At 37.8% G+C, this 20,373-nt stretch overlaps 1 protein-coding gene across 3 annotated transcripts in view; it reads left to right on the forward strand.

The window, feature by feature from the left end:
- Positions 1-17,594, forward strand: part of LOC119629350 (uncharacterized) — a 225,286-nt gene extending 207,692 nt beyond the window's left edge. For all 3 annotated transcript variants that reach the window (XM_038014888.2, XM_038014890.2, XM_038014889.2), the window contains exons 2-6: positions 2-2,774; positions 4,840-5,019; positions 6,788-6,929; positions 7,621-7,831; positions 12,016-17,594. In XM_038014888.2, coding sequence (XP_037870816.1) covers positions 2-2,774; positions 4,840-5,019; positions 6,788-6,929; positions 7,621-7,831; positions 12,016-12,427 — 3,718 coding nt within the window. In that variant the 3' untranslated portion in view covers positions 12,428-17,594. The remainder of the gene's footprint in view (position 1; positions 2,775-4,839; positions 5,020-6,787; positions 6,930-7,620; positions 7,832-12,015) is intronic.
- The last annotated feature ends 2,779 nt before the right edge of the window (positions 17,595-20,373 follow it).

A 20,373-nucleotide genomic window follows, 5' to 3' on the forward strand; every position in this document is an offset into this window, starting at 1 on the left:
GTGGCGTGGCGGTGCTGAGTCCGACGGAAAGTGGCGGGTGCAGCGGTAGCGACATCACAGAGCCGCGCTCGCCGCGCAGTCCCGAGTCGGCGTGTAGCACCGCAGAAGAAGGCGCGGGCGCGCGCATGCCGCCGTGGGCGAGCGACCCGGCGCCGCCGGCACCACCACCGCGACGCCTCGCGGCACAACCGGTGCCCCTCCGGCGACCCAACCCCCTCGTGCATCGTCGAATCACGGAATATTTTAATCATAAAATGAAGCCTCAAAACGGCCTCAAGCGTGATGCCAGCGTGCTCGCCAACGACGACACCAAGAAAAAGTGCCTACCCAAGAACGGCGTCACGCACGACTTGGAAAAATATATATCTTATTTATCGCAGACGCTTAGTCCGAAAGTTTTAATGGACGTAGAAAAGCAAACCGAAGTTGCATCCAAACACCCAGCTCATTCCGCAAACGGACTGTTGAATACAAAATCGGAAGCTAAGAAACCATCATGTAAATCAAAAACCAACGGCTTAATAAGTTTTGGGAATTCTAAGCATATAAATGAAAAAGTTTCAACATCCATGAACGGTTTTGTAGAAATGAGGCATAGCGTATCAGACCAATTTAGCAAAGAAAAGCTACCAGGTATTCTTAACGGGCTGTTGGACGGGAAACAAAAAAATAACGAGTTAAAGAATTCCGTTGGTCCATCCACCAATGGGATCGTAAAGATAACTAAACTTACATCAAATGAAAGCAAACGAAAACTTGCAACAACATCAAGTGAACCGTCAAAAATCAGAAGAGCCCCCGCAACTTCGGCCGGTCAAACCAAAAAGAAGCAGATGCACTCTAAGCTCGAGCCTAAAGTTAATGGGATCGTTAGCTCCACCACCAGCACCAGGTTGGATAGTAGTATGAACGGAGTAACTTGTGGCTCAAATAATCTTAGTCTTAATCCTGTTACATCGAAGACCACACCGAACAAGAAGGAAACGCCTAAGAAAACTCCACAAGTTACAAGAAGAAGTAACCGGAAGTCATCTGCTTGTATTGCGAATAGTAAAAATCTTACGTGGTCCAAAGCGAATAACCTAAAACAAGTACAAAAACAGAAATGTGCAAACTCACCGCAAAATTCTCCCATTAAGAGTAGTCCGGCAGATTCAAGCAATGCTAATAATTTAAATAATATTCCACTGAAACCAAATATTCCAAATGGTGTTCGACAAGTTTCTATGACAATGAATGGGCCCCTTGGTAGTTTAAACGTACCTGTTAACAATTTGCAGAATTGCCACCCGCTTAATATCCAACAACCGTGTAATGGATCTGTTACTACCAATAATCTAGCATCGTTTGTTGCTGTTCCGCAAAATATGATGTTAACAACATTGAGGATACCGCCGAACGGACTGACTGCTCCGTCTATAGGTCAACAAAATGGTATAAGTGCCTTCAATAGGCCTAATGTAAACGTACAAAGTCCTACTAAATTAAACAGTCAGTTTGTATTTCCTCTAATGCAGAACCTAAACGGTACCGTAGTTCAGCTACCAAATTTAATGACAAAAATGCCGAATTTTATGCTCCAACAAGCATCTCAACTAGCGATGCAGAGGCAGGATCATCTGCAGAATCAGCAGTCACCGCAGATTCTCGTAAACGGTACACTATTAAAACTTGGAAACACAATGACTTCAGCATATCCCAATATGAACAAACCTACATCGGTCACAAACACTATACCGATGTTAAATAAAACGGTTCCTGGTCTACAGACGGTCAGTGTGCCAGTACATTCTAAACCTAATTATGCTGTTAATTTTAGTCATCCTGTTTTAATGCCACAACCAGGATTCATTATGACTTCGGTGCCAAACATGAATGTTAAAGAGACTTGGAGCTACACCGGCACGAATACTGTGTCTTCCTCTCAAATTTCGTGTTCCAGTACAATAATGAACCATCCACCAACTGTCATCGCAAATTATGCCACGCAGGCACTTCATTCGAGTAGTATACCCATTGCTCCTGTTAAACCACCCGATAATCCTATACAAGGAACAGATCCACCTAGTAGTACAGTCCTAGAGTCGGACCTGTTTGAAAAAACAAAGAAGAAATGTGACATTCCGTGGCTTTCTAAAACTGTTAACAACAATATATTTTCGTTAGACACCAATAAAATATCATCGAGGCCTTTTGCAGAAGTTGGTAATTTGTCGGAAAAATTAGAGGAATTAGCGGCAGTGAAAATAAAAGATGAATGTTATTTTAATATAGATAAGAGTATTAAACGTGAAGATAAAAGGCAAGAAATTAGGAAAGGGTATTCTGAGGAGTTAAGGAAAGTGGAAGAAGTGGCAAGACGTGAAGAGACTATCTTCACACAGATTACTGTTCTAAAGGATGTTTCGTCCAACGTCCAAAATACTGTGATAGAAGCCAACTTCTGTGGCTCTACTACCGAGTCCGAGTCGGGTATAGGTACGGACAAGTCTATAGACTCACCGAGCGACTCGCAGACGAGTAAGGAATGTGACGAGGACTCGGCTTTATCTTTAAGCATAAGTCTGTGTTCAGTAGATATTCAAAGCCAAAAGAGTCCGATACTCAAACAGCCGAAAACGTTGAGGTTTCCGCCTAAAAGTCATTTGTCGAAGCCAGGCGGCAACAACAAAAGGAAGTCCAGTACAGATACAACCTCCACTGTTTTGCTTTGTCTTTGGGAAGACTGTAAGAAGGAATTCGAAAACGATCCTGATTTATTAGATCACATACAGGTGAGATTTTTCATTTTCATTTCTTTATTTTATTTCATATTGCCTTCGATGGCCGCCGGTCCATATGATCTTGATTGGTTATCGTCTCTCATAGATGTCTGCAATGCGAAAGAAACAAAAAGCCGATTTTCTAGCTTAAAGCATCTTTCAAACCTCGCTTGAAATAGTTAAATTATAGCGCTATAGAAACACGAAGAAGGGAAGTTCATTCCAGAACCTGATGGTACGTGGTAGAAATTAGTTCCGGAGGCGCACCGTGGAGTGAGTGCCGTAGCTCCAGGTGTTAGTGATGAACTCGGCTCTCAGAATTCAGTAAAAAGAAGATGAACGGGATCTTCAACAATTCCTGAGAAAACTCAGCATTCAATAAAAAGAAGATGAACGGGATCTCCAACGAACCAAGAAAATTCACAACCTCAGCATACGGTACCAAATGATCTCTGTAGATCCAGAAGATACAAACAATCCGTGTTATTAGGATTATCGACCATGCAAACGGCCCTCTTCTGTATGGAGTCAAATGGAAGTAATTGGTACTTGGAGCCTCAGTCCCGCGGTAGTAGTACTTAAAGCGAGGTCTAGGTGGTAGGTAGCGGCTTGGCTCTGCCCCTGGCATTGTTGAAGTCCACGGGCGACGGTAATTCACCATCGGATGGGTCGTATGCTCTTCTGCTTACAAGGACAACAAAAAAAACAAAAAAACGTGGGGTCTAACTTGTTCTTTGTATGTGCTCTACATGTCTTTGGCTCGGCGTGCAGTATAACGTAGCCTTGTTCAGAACTCTTAATTTTTTGGCCAATAGTTTTGCTTCACCTTCCAAGTGACTCCGATACCGAACAACGCTTTATATAAAAAATCTAATAAATTATCCCTATATTGAAATATCGAAAGTATATATCTTTGTAGCTTTTGCACGACAATTTACAAAATTAATTGTAGCCTGTTATTCATAGCCTAATAAGCCTATTTTTATCTTTATAGATCATAAAATTTTCAGTTTTGAATACCCTAATTTTTTTTATTTACATTTTAAACAAATTTAAATCAGTATACACTTGTCGGTATAATCGCTCAAAGCGATTCCTTCGAGACATCCTATAACAAACGAAGGGTTCATATACATATATTTTCATGTATTTCGAACAAAAAAAAGCTTAAAGATATCCAAATCGATATAGCTTTATGACATAAACAAACATATGAACTTTTTATATTAAAATGTAAATACATTCATAAATACAATGGGCTAAAAAGATAAAGAATACTATACACATGTATACATATGTATGAGTACATAGTAATTTAAAATAACACAAAGACACCAAAAAGTTAAAGAGTGCCTTATCACCCATAATTGCTAAAAGTAATCCAGCGATTACGCATGCCTGATTAACACTAGAAGTGCACCCCACAGTCGATTTCATCGGCCTACAAAAGAATAGTCAAAAACCCTGTGGAGTGCACAAGCATCACCGATTTTAGGTTTTCTGATGTTCTTGTGGAAAAGACGTGCATATCATCGTTCAACTCGAAACCTTGAAGACGTGAATGATGAAGAAGGGTGAAGAAAGATTGAAGAGAAAATATTTAAGGATATATAAGAATTTGTGCGTTCCGAAGAAGATCAATTGCCGACCAATTGAGTTGAACACGAAATTCAGACATGGTCTAATCTTACGTAAGCCACCTATGAAACTTATACAGGAATTTTGAAGACACTGAAGTTCATCAAATAGTTCTTTCAGTGAGATCAAGATGCATTAGTCTAGTCGAAGCTAGGAAAGAGAAGAAATTGCGTCAGCTCAGTTTTAGTGGTCGTTAGGGAAAAACTATCTTCCTACTGCTCTAGCTGATGCAAAGATTTTGCCACTAGCCTCTTCATCGTGGGTTTCACATTTAACCAAAACTGTATGAACTCTTGGTTCTGCTTATGGTATTTGTCAACTGTTACCCTAATATCGCAATTAATGTCAATACCACGTCGATTTCTATGTTCTTAAAGAAATGGATGGGTTTAATACATGGGTATTTCCAAGACTGACAAAAACATCCTAAATCTTCCAGAATGCTCACGTGGAAACTCAAGCAGGAAGGGAGAACTACGTTTGCCTGTGGAGTCAATGCAAGGTCAGAGGGAAGCCGTCTTGTTCGAGGCTCTGGTTGGAGCGTCACGCGCTTTCACATGGAGGAAACAAACCATTCAAGTGCATCGTCGATGGATGCGAACGCCGATTCTCCACGCAGGTACAATTACGTTCCTTGATTCCCTTCATAAAAAAACAGTTGAATGCACCATAATTACTTTTAAAAATGTTGGCAATTATATTGAAGTTTGTGACAAACATCACTAACATTTTGGAGTATTGGTATATGATTCAAATAGTTTTTTTTTTGGACAACTTATGATGCGACGGGTGCAAGTGGAGCAGATAAACTATTATACCTTTAGTATCTTTAACATGGTGCGTGTATATAAAGAAAATTCGATGCTGTTGTCGCTTTTGTTTGTCTAACGAGATTTTTCTTGAGGCTGAGTAATTTAGTGAAAAGTATTTTGTGACTTCATAAATAATTTAACAATTTAAAGAGAAGCTTATTAACATTCGAAGTATTTAGAACCTTTGCTAGCCGCCACGAGTAGTGTAGATTGTTAACACAAGTTTTTTTGTCATCCAATCGCCCTTTGAAATTCTTCTTGCAAGAAACTAATCGTATTCCTTCTTCATTAGGCATAGGGTTATGCGTTTTGCTAGTTTATATGTTTATATTTTGTTGTCTTCGTTGTTCGCTTGTAAGTTCTACTCGACCCTGTTGTGTTTTTTTTACTGTATGTTGGATAATATGTTAGAAGTAATCCGATCGCTAATGATTGGATCATTTTTTTGGGTTCCGTACGCCTTTTCCGGTCAGTGCCTTTGATTTTGTGTAGTTGAAAGCTTAATATGACGTCCCTTCCGTACGTACGGAACTCTCGCATATATTTTCAGTTTCTTTTTTTTTTAATTCTTATCGGTACGTAATTCTTCTTCGATAATTATTCACCTCTAGCTAGTTGTGTGGTTTATCGTGATGTGATCCCATCATTGGTGAGAACGTGACACATCACGATTGCACTGTTTAATTCAGAAAGTATTTAATTATAATTTTTTATGTTATGTTCATTGATTATTGTCGTTATGGTAATGTTTTTTTTTGTTTAAGGCAACCCATTGATAGCCCTTTTTACTATGTTACAAATGTATTTTTTTTTGTCAAGATGGAATAGAGTAATCTTGGATAATTTTTTTCGTGTAGCTTACAAATGGAATTTTCTTCAAAATTTAAAAGCGAGTGTAATTCTGTTTTTAATCTTTCTGCTTTATGGGGTCTTCAAACGTGATGTCGTCACTATAAAAAAAAACTACCACAATGGTGGATTTTGAAATTCTTGATATTCGCCGTTACATTTTCTTTCCCAAGGTCCTGGAGACGATGCCCAAGATGTCCATGAACCAATTGTCGATTTATATACATTTTTGTTTTCAATAAATATGTTGTATCGTTTGGCAAATTTGCAAGGTTTTCCCACAAATTTTCCGAAGCCTTGACATTTTTATTGTATTATTTTAATTTGTTACGTGAACGGCGACAGGATGCGATGCCGGGAAACGGATGAAAAACTCAAGTATTGTGCTAGTGTAAAAACTCAAAAGTGAAATAAAAACTTAAATTAATAATCATTCATCAAAATTATGTATAATAATAAATTTGTCTATGGTACGTTCGAGTTACAAAAAAAAAAACGATAACACAAACAAAAATGATCAGAATTAACGCAATCCTGATTGTTTCTTGTGAAAGCAGTGAAATAAAACAAAAGTGAAAGTTAATAAAATGAAAAACATTCAAAAACATTTAAACCTCTAAATATTGTATAAGAGTAGTTTTTCTAGGTGAAATCATCCGCCTTCATTCATTTTCGCGTGCGGGTGGGTAGTCAACAGTATTTTAATAGCGTATACCTACATTACAGATATTATTGGAACGCCACGTGAACAACCATTTTAATGAGGGTACGAGTAGTGGAGGCAGTAGTAAGAAGACATCCGAGTCTGGAGGCAAGCTGATCAGGCGAAACGGGAAGAAGCTGAGGTATCGGCGGCAGCCGTGGTCTGGTGAGTTCTTCATATTTTCGTCGTACTTAAGTCGTACTTTTAATGAAATCGGTAACTCTAGTAAATGAAATTAATTACTGGTGGTAGGAGAACCTCTTGCGAGTCCGCACGGGTAGGTACCACCACCCTGCCTATTTCTGTCGTGAAGCAATAATGCGTTTCGATTTGAAGGATGGGGCAGCCGTTGTAACTATACTTGAGACCTTAGAACTTATAGCTTAAGGTGGCGCATTTACGTTGTAGATGTCTATGGGCTCCAGTAACCACTTAACACCAGGTGGGCTGTGAACTCGTCCACCCATCTAAGCAATAAAACAAAAATACATGTGTGCAATTCACACGTGGTAGAAGTGAAACCTTCCAAAATTAAAATACAATTATCCTAAACGTCTTAAAATTTTGTCATTAGTAAATAATTGTAAGGTAGCGCCCTCTGTGAATTGATATTTTAATTTCACGTATAATCCTAAATTAAAATTCACTACAAGAGCTTTCATACACACGTTAGTATTAAAAAAATCTCACAGATGGCGCTGTATTAAATAGTATGTATATGTCTGTCTCATTCTTTTGTATTTGTGTCTCTTACCTGTCGTTTTTTCCGTTGCATCCGGTTTGAAATCACAACGATTCTAAAGAAGTCTTCACTTCAAAAAAATGTCTTCTAATGTTGAGGATTAAACGTTTACAGCCCGCATGTTCGATTTCTTCGACGCCGGCACTATGGAGGGTCTGGTCTGGCGGTTGATGCGCTGTACGCGGTGGCGGTTGGGCGGCGCGTGTCCTCTGCGCGAGCCGCGCGGGCGTCACACTTTGACGCTGCACGCCGCTCTCGCCGCCACGCGGTACAACGCCGCGACGCACACGCGAGAAGCGCTCGTCACCTACTACCCGCCGCACGTGTACGTACGCCCTTATGTTACACCTCCGAACTATGTTCTAGAACATCTGACGTACGAGCGAAACTAGCTTATTAGATAGAACGAATAATAGACTATCTAAAACAGTATTTAAAAAAAAGATGCCTGGTGTCGTGGGACACCGGATAGGAACGAAGTTCGAGGTATAAAGAAAATAAAACTGGATGTTTCGCAACAACCCACGGTCATTCGGTAACGTGCGAACTTATTGTGGTACACTTCCTTCACGGTTGTTTGCATAAGAGTTAGTGTATTGCGCAAACGAACGTTCTGAGATCGTGGTCAATGAATGATAAAAAAATATGTTATTTTTTGTACGTTATTACAAAGTTAAGTCGTACACTGTGTGCATTACTAATTTGTACGTTATTACAAAGTTAAGTCGTACATTGTGTGCATTACTAATAAAAATCTTATGTTACGGACGTTTTTTCCCGGTTAGGGTGGGTACCTTTCGCATCGTCCCATAAGGAACTTCGTTCCAATAAAAACGGTGCGCGTGCAACTTGGTGCACGTGAATGAAGTGAAACTTAAATCAGATTGCTCTTGTAATAGGTAATGCTGTGTATAAGAGATGCGACATCTTCAACATTTATATATTATATATTATTATACTTTAAATTATAGATAGAAAAATAAATATATATTTTTTTTAAATACTTCGATAAAATATTGGCCCCTGCTCGTGGCTAACGCTCGCGCTGGCCTGTAACAGGTATATGAGTCGACTATTATCAAAGGCGGCAATCTGACTTTTGGACAATGATTGGTAAATCAGAAAAACGAATTATTGACTTTGTATTCCATCGGCAGTCACAAAACTCTTCGGAACGACATCTTAGATAAATAACAGGTTAACTATTAACCTTTATTTAATGCAGGTTTTGAACCGTATTCTTTGAAGGAGACGATTATATTCAAATAAATCTGTATTGACATATCAATAAAATTTTGTTGTCCAAATGCACAGATTGCCGCCTTTGATAATAGACGACTCATATTCCGCGCGCTCACTCTCGCTCTGTCTCTTTCTATTCCATGGTAGCGTTAAATGTTTAACGCAACCTCGTTGGAAGTCGCATTAAGAGTTTCACTTCAATAAAAAAACAGAGTTTCACTTCAATAAAAAAACAACAACATATAATTTCAGATATGAACAAAAATCGTCTAAAAAAAATAGTATTTTATTCGGTTTTACGTGAATCGTAAACGCAAAACCATTTTTTATGAATCTACATAGAATAGTTTCAAAATTTACCAGTACAATATAATAAAAATCTTCTTATTATTTATTCCGATTGTATTTAATAATGAACTCTGTTGTCTAACTAAGTCTTCACTGTTTGCCAAAATTTAAAAACTTCGACAGAGTTCGATTACCTTAATGTGCAGCGTAATAACAATTAATAATACATTTAATGGATTAAATATGGAATGCATTAATATAACGTAATTAACGTGGACTGTATAAAGATTGCCATTTGTAAGTGTCTCATTGAAAATCACAATCAACATTTAACATCACTATGAATAACTTATGTCCTACCTATTAGGAAACGAAGAGGCGGAGTGGCGAACATTAATAAATAAAATTCCTTTTTTATATAAATAATAAAAATCTGACGTATGACGTTAAACTTAAAGTTCATAAGTGAATGGCCATGCTCGGTCCGTTTCTCTGACAAGTCTAGTTGTGTAATATAACTTGTACTACCTTTTTGAATAATGACGTCATTGTACAAAATAGATGAAAATCTATGAGCGTGATACTAAATTTAGTAATGTCTTATTTATGAGTCAATGTCAAACTTGCTTTCTTTGATTGGCGCAATTTGTGGTTATTTTTATAATGAGAAAGAAATCAATCAGTCAACGCACTGATTTAATGAGGATATATAAACATATTAAAATTATCTGCCTATCCTACTCTCTCACCAACGTTAAGTAATTACAATGAATAATTAATAAGGGTAATAAATAATTAAAAAGGTAATTAAATGTTCTAGATACACTTTTCATTTGTATAACTTAATTGTAGGAAATTGAATCTTATAATACTTGGAATATTAAATATGGAAAGTTAAAAAATATATTTAACAAAAACAAATATATATTAATCGAATTCTGCCGATTCTGTTGAAAATAGTACAATAGGCTAAGTTTAGATCAACTTCTAAATTTTTTAATAGACACGATGATTTTTTAGTTATATTGCAATAAATATGTTAACCTTTGCAGGTAAGCATAGAAAGCGCCGACAACGTATCTAGTATCGTTCCATGTTTTAGAGTTTAAAGATTTATTTACGCATAATTAGGTCACATATATTTTTTAGTTAATGTTTCTGAAAAAGAAGCCAGAAAAGGAATAAGCTTAGTCTTTGAATGGAATTCAAAAAGGGCCCGGGTTGGTTGGGAATATATAAATATAACAGTTAATATAATTACATGAATCTATTTACTAATTGTCATATCAGATCTGGATTAAACTTTAATTTTCCTAGGATAAGAACTAAAGATTTTTTTAAAAATAAATCTCAATGGCCTTCTGTTGATTTCATTGTTTAGGGGCGGTATATCGATAAGTACCCACACTCTACAGCTACAAGTAATCGACTTTATAATGTTGTATTGTGAGATGGCAAAAAGTAAATAAAAACAGGTAAAACCGACTGTTCTCTTTGCGACGAAGGTTTATAATACACTTTACCAGTCAAAATGAGATACAGAGTGAGATTTATATCCATCGAATACAAATAAAAAGTACCTGGAAAAAATCATAAAAAATAATATCAATGATGTAAACGTAAGAAACCATAGAAATGTGTATCATAAACCAATATGTAACCAAATCATGGTCATCGGATTAACTGTATTAATATAATTATCACTAATGCTTAACCATTTCATTAGCTTTGTGCATAGTAGACGAACCTCATAGTGATGAGGGGATCATGTGCATTCTTAAACTGCGCTCATTCGAAATTATCCTTTAAATCGATATCTCACTCGTGTATTTGAACATTTAATACTGTGAATCGATAACCGAATCTACTAGTACAGTAGAATTAATCGTTAAATTGGCATCCGTTACAAACTATGCAGTTGATCCTCACATATGCGCTTGGCATGCCACACCCTCACTACAATATGCCACACAGAGCAACTATAACTTCAATTAAAAGTTGCTAGCATGATATAGTGGAGTCACTGCATAGTAAAATCATATCGATTAAATTTAATATTATATTGTATGATATAATATTATTCTTACAATATAATATTTTTATTGTATAGTACAATATAATATTGTATAAAATTATTGAACTTTATTGTTCCTTAAAGCTCCATTCTATTGAACTTCTAAATTGTTCTTTACACAGAACAGCGCTGAAAGTATCATTAGTTCAGTGCTTAGTATAATGTAAGCCTATCTAGCTATTGTTTTTCGTTATCAAATAAATATTTTGAATTTTCGTGTATTGTATTTTACATAGTACGTAACTGATATTGAAAAAGAGCAAAACCCGAGTTTGTTGCCGATTCTTTTCAGCGGTAAAGTCATGGCGATTTAAATGTGCCTGTAAATGAATTGATTTTGATCAACGATTTGTAAAATCAACGTTTTTAAAATCCTCTTAAATTCTTTAATCACTAATAAAATTGGAGCAATTTTGGAACACTGTAATTTTCGTAATTTTAATGATCAGTTTCTAAAATTTGAATATTTTATGTAAGTCGCCATGCAGTGACGTCAGACTTTGATCGTAGGTGCTAGCAATTCTGGGTTGCGAGTCCCCTAAAATGTGTTCTTTGTATTCATTGTTCATTTGTATGTGTCTTTCTCATTAAATCCGAATTTTCTTAGAACTTTCCTTCTTATGCCGTGCCGAATGTTCTAGAGTATTTTATTTCAGAGCTTTGTCGTAGTACTGCACGCCTTTCGATTATTTTTTTTTCGTTGAAATGGGATAGCAACCCATTGTTACGCTGCAAACACAACGATTAAGATGAATAGACGTATTTTATTATATTTCAGATCCAGATGCAAAACATACACATGCTGTGAATTAAAATATAAAGATGCCAATTACAATGTGTGTTTGCAGTTTCCTCTGTGTGGCGATATTGTCAACGGCGATTTCAAACAAGTCCTTTGATTGCAGGCTAGAAGACGAGTGGGTGCCGGAGAAGGACGTCGAGAGGATAAAGCGCGTCGAGATCTCCCAGCTGCCGGTTCACACGAAGGTGATGCTGTACGAACAGTTCTGCTCGTCGTACAAGAAGGCGACGTCTCCCCCTCCCCCTCCCCGGACGCCCGCGCGCCGCCCGCTGCCGCCCGCCCCTCCCCTCCCCTCGCGCACGCTCCCCGCCAGACACTGCACCTCCTCGCGCCTCCTCAACAACCTCATCGCGAAGCAGAGAAGGAACGCCGAGATGCGGAACGAATGCAGCGCCACCAACCTTCCCATGCTGTACAAAGAAGAAGAGAAGGAGAAAGTCGAAGTGACCGGCGCGAAGAAACGGAAGCTCGGCCGGCGGTACGGCGGGAACGCCTTCTGGCCGAGCGGACGATAATCCACGACTCGCGTCGCCCGGACTCTAGGTTCGAATTGTTAGTGAGCGACGCGGAGGATCGATGTTCATCGTTTAGTTAATATTATTTGGTACGTAAGACGCTAGAGTTTCGTTTTGTGCAGACCGTACCTCTGCACGTGTGTCGGTAGGACGCTGGACGCGGACTCTGCGTCGCTCGCTCCACAGCTAGTTAGGTAGTACTAATGTAGACCGCGCGCCGGGCGGACCACGCGTCCCCGTAGGAAAATTATCGCCAAAGATTGTTCGAGAACCCGTAGAGGTACGTAAGCTGCTCGCGCGGAGCAGACGTAAATTATTCACAAGACTGATGCTTACTTTTTTATATTGATATTTGAACGGTTCAAGGTTCGAGCCTTAGCGCCGCGACGAGGGCGCCGCGATCAAACGTGTGTACATAGTTAGTTGGAAACGTACGGACGGGTGCAGGCCCGTTGTACATAGACGATGTAGTGGTCCGCGCCCCGCCCGGGGAGTGGCCAGGTAGTCTGAATATATAGGTTAGCTTAAGTAAGTGACGACCAGCGATACGAATCACTGCCAGATTTGTAAATAGTTTTAGTGTTAATGTAAAGGTAATTATTAATTTGGCTTTCTATTACTTGCGTTGTGTTCGGCGCGATGGTTGAGGTGACTCGTCAGCCCCGCTTGAGGTGCCAAGTTTAGATGTCCATCGTCGTGGTCACGAACGCTCAGCGACGAAGTCGTTTCGGTTGTAAGCGCGCGTATTCATGGTTCACCAAGTGCCTGACTGAGCACATGTCGATAGTTACGTGTTCATTGCGCGTCGAGACCCGCACGCCGGATTCGATTATGTTTCATTGTAAACGTTGTATAACCCGTCTTAATATTCCGGAAAGTTTATTTAAAATATTTTGGTGACGTTTTCTGTCTGTGTGTAAATTTTATTTCATGTAATGACGAAACCGCCTCGGAGCTGTGTTTAGTGACGTCCATAGTTCTCGCGCGTTTCCGCTGAGTCGACTGACTAATTTTTCCTCACGATCCGAAAGTGTTCACAGAATCCGATAGTTTTAAAGTAACGTAGAACTTAGATGTAGTCGTCGACTTGGCACAGAGCGCCGGGGGAGCTCGATACGACAATAAATGTTTAATTTTAATAGTCGATGTTCGCGTTCGACTCTGTGGAAACGCGCACGGAGCCTCGGGATTATGTACCGTTAGCAATAACAAATATTTGTGATAAGCGAAATTAATTAATTTACACGTGTTGACCGGTTCGATTCTGCGCACAAACATTATATTAATCGTCATAAGTTTATTATACACAGCGGCGTACAAAAATATAGATTTTGTAATTTTTCGTAACGAATGTCACGGAGACATCTAATTGTTTGTATGTCTATGGTCTAATGGTTAAAACGATTTTGATATTCGATTTGTTTTGTAGTTGTTTTAAAGAAATAGTGTTGTAGCGAAATCCATGGAGAAGTTTATCGATGTACGATTCCCGAAAACCGATAGGTGGCGCTGCTGATTGGAAAATGTTTACATTGCGCGCTCAACGATTGCGAAGTAACTTGAACGGAAATTGTTTAGAATTGAAGTAAAAAACTGGGGCTCAGAAACAATTAGTTTGAATTTGTTCTAATGATCGAATTTTCAGAAAGAAGAGACATTGCAACGCAAAATCGATTACCTTGTTAGTTTAGGCCTTGATGACCTTCAGGTCTTTAGGGTCTCTGATTTTCTTCCCGGTCAGAGTCGATATCATTGTTAGATTCGGTCTCCGTAACACAAGAGAAAATTCTGGCCTTGGGGCCTTCCAATTTGATTACCACCCATCGATGCTTCGCGACAAAATTCAACATGAAGGTGGCACTTGTTCTACCACCACTAATATACGTACATACAAAAACACGACCTGTATATGTATATAGGGGTGTGTTTTTTTTTGTAAAATAAAAATCGAATATCAAAATTGGAATCGATATTTTGCAATGTAACTTTAATTGTCGACATCGCATCACAGTAATCGTGTCGAGGTCGAATAGGGGGGTCCGTCCCCCCTGCGACCCCACCCTACGCGCACACGGGGGACACGTGGTTACTGTGACCCGTGTCGGTATCGTCTCACAAAAATGTTAACGAAAGCAATATTAATTAATAATTACTCGCGTGGACTCAAAAGGCGCGTCGGACGAAATCATAGATATACGAAGGTTTAGAAATGAATCGTTGCGACTTACAGAAATGTATTCAAAGCGAAACGTGTGTTGTTAATATTTCAAGTACATTCGAAATGTGATACTGTTATTTGAATTATTAAAAAGGGAATATGTAAATAAATAAATGTATATGTATAAATAAAATAAATAAATATATTATTTTTGAATTCGACTGCGCCTTTTGCGTCCACGGAGTTTAGTTTTACACCAATAATCGTAATCGTCTGGTACAGTGTTTAGATTATATGGGAAAAGACTTTTTGATGCCTCTATACAGATGTTGACAGATTATAGTAACAATGCCTTTTTAGCGTTTTAAGGGTTTATATTTATGATATACAAGTCGAATGTCATGTTTGTGTTCCGTGCTCACGAGATCTCGCTAGTAATGTTTAGTTAGTGCCTGTAGCGTTAAGTTAGAATGAATTGTGTCCGGTGGTCACGGCGAGACACCGCACTCCGCAGACGTTCGCTTTTCGAGAATGGAGATTCTGTTAGATTCATTATTCTTCTTTTTTTTTTTTTGTTTAAAAACAGTGTAGTTTGACGAGTGTAATATAGAGGGAGCCTTAGGCGAGTGTAGAACACGTCAGCTGGTAGGAGTAAGGGATTGGCTTGAGGGATGCTGTTAGAAGGGTTGCCAAACGTTGTGCAGGGCTGCGCTGTGTTCTCGGTGCGCGTAATGTAAATTTTTGTAAAAATAAATAGTACACAAATACAATTAGTTTAATTTTCAGTTAAATGTAAATGTTTTTTTTTTTGCAACACTGAACATTTTTTGTTCATGTCAATCCATGATATCAATCACTTTGTAAAGATCCTTTCGAGTAAGTAAGTAACCTTTCGAGTGATCCTTAATGAGCGTTTCATTAAAATGAGCTAATTTAATATATAAAATGTAATTTATGTGAAGTAAATGTTGGCAACCCTAGAGAATTGTTCGAGAGCATTATTGCGACGGCTCACTTGGCTCTGTTCAAAGTTGCATCGGCTGTCTTGCTCTGTTATTAAGGGAGGGAGAGAGATAGATAATTTGAAATGAAAAGTTAGGAAAATTTGTCTCGTAGTCAAGCTGGTGCCTGATCGAATGTTTGTTGTGGGATTCGTATGCTGTACAGAGTGAGGATAGGAGCAGATTGTCCGGCTTCCTATTTTAGAAAATAACCCGAGGTTAAACAAACTGCAGTTTATACTTCACATTCAAGGGAGGCAAAGGAAAATAACACTTGATAAGTTGTTCCTCCAACGCAGTTAGGATTTCCTTCTTGGAAAGTATCGCAATGTACTGATTATTATTTTAATTAAATTTAAAGAAATTTAGTTTAATTTTTAACAGCACTGACGGTAGTGCCATATTTTATTGGCTCGCTTAATTAGTTTTTTTGTTTTTGTTTAAATAAATTATTTTTCATAGCGAAATTCGACACCAAATTCGTAAAGACAAAATTTCGTATTTGTTCATCCACGTCATACATAGAATGGACTTTAATATTTGATCTCAGTTAATTCGGCAGTGCTTGGATCGGAGGGCATGCTCGGGGGGGAAGAGAGGGGGGTTGGGGTCGTTGCGGGGGATCCGACATTAGTTACTCTCAGAACGCCTCGTCCGGTGCGAGCGATTAGCGGATCAACGTTTTAGTTTTAGATTTTAGTGGGTTTTTTGATAACGAATTGAATTAAATGAACAATATTTTGTGAAAACGGTCTACAACGTGGAATTATTGAAAGCATTTTGATAGTATTCTTAAGATCGAGAATAAAAATAAAAAAAAGATATATTTTTGTCACTGCCTCCAGTAATAGTAGTGTTACGGTTGTGTCGTGTGCAAGGAATGTTTGTTGAAACGTCTAGAAGCGTTGCCTTGCGTATGACGGCGCCGCAGGGAGCAAAACATTCGATTTTAACAGTTCTCGATATCATTTACGTTTTGTTGAGTACATCCGATCCGCGTTTCGATACGAGAGCGGCTCGGGCTTTGGTGACGGGACGCCAGACATTTTACAGTATTACCAGTTGAATATAACGCTACTTAGTTGGCCGGCTTGGCTTGTAACTCGTGTGTTTAAATCGGCAAAATTAAAATTGACGATTTTTATTCACAATATTTGGAGATATTCGTCAACTGACAAATGGCCCGGTTAACTTGGGTGTCCAGAATTTTAAATAATAAAATTTAAATTTTTCCGTACTTGTCGCCGCAATGTAATACAAATACCGACCGCACGTTTACATTGCCGGTTTTTTTTTTTGTAAAAAAAATCTTTACTTACGTGTAAGAAACACATACGAATTGTTAACAAGTTTATCTTTATATAGTTTGTGTATATGACAAAGGCCAACTAAGATAGCGCATATTGGAAGTCGACGGTCTCGGAGTTTTGAATTGTCGAGGCCATCCACAGAGAGAGAGAGAGTCGGGAATGTATATAGTTAAGTATTTATTAAGTATCAGGCTGCATACTGTAAGATGTTTCGCGAGTCCACACATTGGGGGCCTCTAGTACGCTAGCGCGCGTCATTTTCCTAAACGAATGCGTTTATTATATGAATGTCTTTATTGTAAATGTTTGACGAGAACATTGCACTCTATTTTAAGATGTTATGCGTCCCCTATAGTGTGCATTGATTATATTCAATTTTGTAGATATTTAATTATATATAGTATAATGTTTAAATGCGTTGTCTTATTTGCTTATACCCCTTTAAGGAACACGAAAAAAAAAAAACTATTTTTTTTTTGTTTTGTTTAAATGTAATATTTTGTACCCAAACTGAAGATGGATGGATCTACCTCAATTATTTTATCACACACAATTTCGGGCACGTTAATAGTGAATGTTTAATTTAATGTGGAAATTTGAATTTTTTGTTCGTTTTAGTTAATTTTCATAGTGACGAGAATGAATTTGTCCTGTCTCAAGTACTGTAACTTATATTAAATACATATTGTATGATTGATGATGATGTGTTTTATTCAATTGTCAATGGGTTCGATGTTCGGACTGCGGAGACGACCTGGACTCCGGTATGAAGGGGTTACCCTTGGACTTACCAATGGTATTGTGGGTCCTGTTTTACTGCGCTTGCAATTAAGATAACCCTTTGTTATTCTGCTTATGCTAGTTAGGCTATTAGGTAAAAGTATCAGAGTTATTGCATTACCATCACTCCTTGACCCGAGTGTAAATTTTTTAGATTAATTTAGTGCTTAGAATTGGTAAATAATGCACAGAAAAATTCCGTTCGATAAAGGTCAAGCTGAAAAAGGGTTTCCCTTCCGATGAGGAATAGTCCCTACCGCGCATGACCTTCAGAAGTGACAGAGACACGGCCAAGCCTCCTCTGACGCTGCTGATATTTTTAGACTTCATTTAAAGGAGAGGAGAATATGTTAGTGCAGTGGCATTAAACCCAACAAGTGGTATAACACCATCGGTAATATGGACACATTTATATTGCTTAAACTGGTGAACAAGCTCACGGTCCACTCGTTGCTAGGTGGGTACCGAAACTAATAGTCGCCAATAACGTAAATACTGCCACCGACCTTGAGACATGAGTTCTACTTCTCAGTTCGATAGTAACAACGGGTGCCTCATCCTTCAATCTGGAACGCATTACTGCTTTGCGGCAGAAATAGGCAGGGTCGTGGTTACTACCTGTGCGGGCTTACAGGACATGCTATCACCAGTAATTGCGAGAATTATAACTTGATGATTGGTTTTTATTACTACAGGGACTGCTTTCACCGTGGAAGTCTTTCGTGAACATTTGTTGAGTATGTATTGTTTTGTTGAGTAGTCATTAGAAAAATTGGTTACCTCATCGCCAGCGGAATACGAATACCAGAACGGATGTATGAATCGATATGAATTCACCAGGCTCCTTATCCTTTAGACCACGATGACCCTACCACCCTGTTGTCATCATCTTGGATAAGGAATAATTCAAATGTTGGTAGGGCGTAACATTAGCTCGCATAGGGTTTATGAGTTCTGGTAACCACTTTACACCAAATGGATCGTTGGCTAGTTCATCATTCTAAGCAAAAATGACCAACATGAGTTTTAAGTGTCATTTGTAAGTGCTGTCTTACCATTTAAACTGGAAGCCACGATTTTTTCGCAGCCGAAATAATCAGGACGGGAATACCATATTTACGTTCTTAGGATATCACCTAACACCAGTGAATATCGATTTTCGACATGCCAGTATTATACCAATAGGATAAATACTCGGAGAATGCTGCTGAAGTTGATCCTTCAATTCTTTTACGACACCCACAGGAAGTGGGGTGTGTTTCTATGCCGACATCACGCAAAAAAGTTAGATGTATCAGATTGAGCTTAAATACATTCTTTAAACATGAATTTTGAGACGCACTAAGTAATTAAACATTACACTTTAACGGGTAGGGTAAAACCTGGATAGATGCCGCAGCGGGATAGATGCCTCATGTTCTAAAAACCTAACTTCCCGCACTCATGACAAAAAAATAATTTAATAAGTAGGAACCACAGTCACCCTATATCTTATGTACCATTTGACAATCGCGTGGTGACGAAGTGTTTTCCTCATGCATGTAATTTTCTCCGCGCGGAATTTCACGAACACGTCAAAGATTTAAAGGTTAGTATTTAGCGTCGTATAACTTTATAATTAGTGTAAAATTCCATTATATTTTTTACTACGTGAATATATTGCTTCATTGAGTCTGCATCTAGGTGTAAATAAATGCTATTATGTTTATAATTTATTTACAAAAAATTTGGGTATCTATCCTTATCACAAAGGATAGTTGCCCTGTTTTTTTGGGGTATAGGTGCCTTTAGGAGCATCTATCCCTCCATACTCTGCCATTTCAGAATATAACAGAAATACGTCACGAAAAAAAAAAAAAAAAAAAAAAACATAAAACACAAACAAATGATTTACAGTTCAAGCAGCGAAGATGAAGACAATCCACTTAACTATAAAATGAAAGGAAATAAACAATAGATTTGCCCCTAAAGAAATCTAAGGGATAAACCAGAACCTAGTTTCAGAACTAGCTACATGAAACGTGTTTCTCAGAAATGATGTAGAAGATGTGGAAAATTGAAAGCTCTATCCAGTTAAACTTCAATTGGACAAAATAATAAAGATATCTTTATTGTGTTAATATAATATTAAAAAATATGATTTTGCAATGTACACATTGACACTTAATGTGAATATTTTATAAAGAATTAAGAATTTATATTTTTGTTGAATAATTATTTGTAAAATTTAATTTAATAAAAAAATAGGATAATGCATGTTGAAACTAAATAAATTGTGGTTTAGCTTACGCTTACTTAACGGTTTAAAAATTTAATTATGATCATTTGTATGATATGAGAATTATCTCTTAATTATAAACATTCAAAGACTTAAAAAATACAAAATATTTTTTATTATTAAGACCCATGTTTCTTGGAGACAATTACTCTGTTAGGAATAGAACTTCTTAATATTTGGTTTGGTTTTTTCGTTTACACGGTATAAAGGGCATCTATCCTGCACTGCAGGCATCTATCCTACTCAGTATTTTCTTGGTGGGGCAACTATCCATACAGGTAGGCATCTATCCTCCAAAAAAAGGTTCTACGAAAAACGAATTTCTGCAAAATCTGTATTTGATAGGTTAAAAAAAATCATACTAATTAAACATAAAGGATTGAGCTAACTACATTGATAGAAATTATTCTTATAAAATT

This window comes from Bombyx mori, chromosome 13 (genome assembly GCF_030269925.1).
Source record: "Bombyx mori chromosome 13, ASM3026992v2".
Taxonomy (NCBI): domain Eukaryota; kingdom Metazoa; phylum Arthropoda; class Insecta; order Lepidoptera; family Bombycidae; genus Bombyx; species Bombyx mori.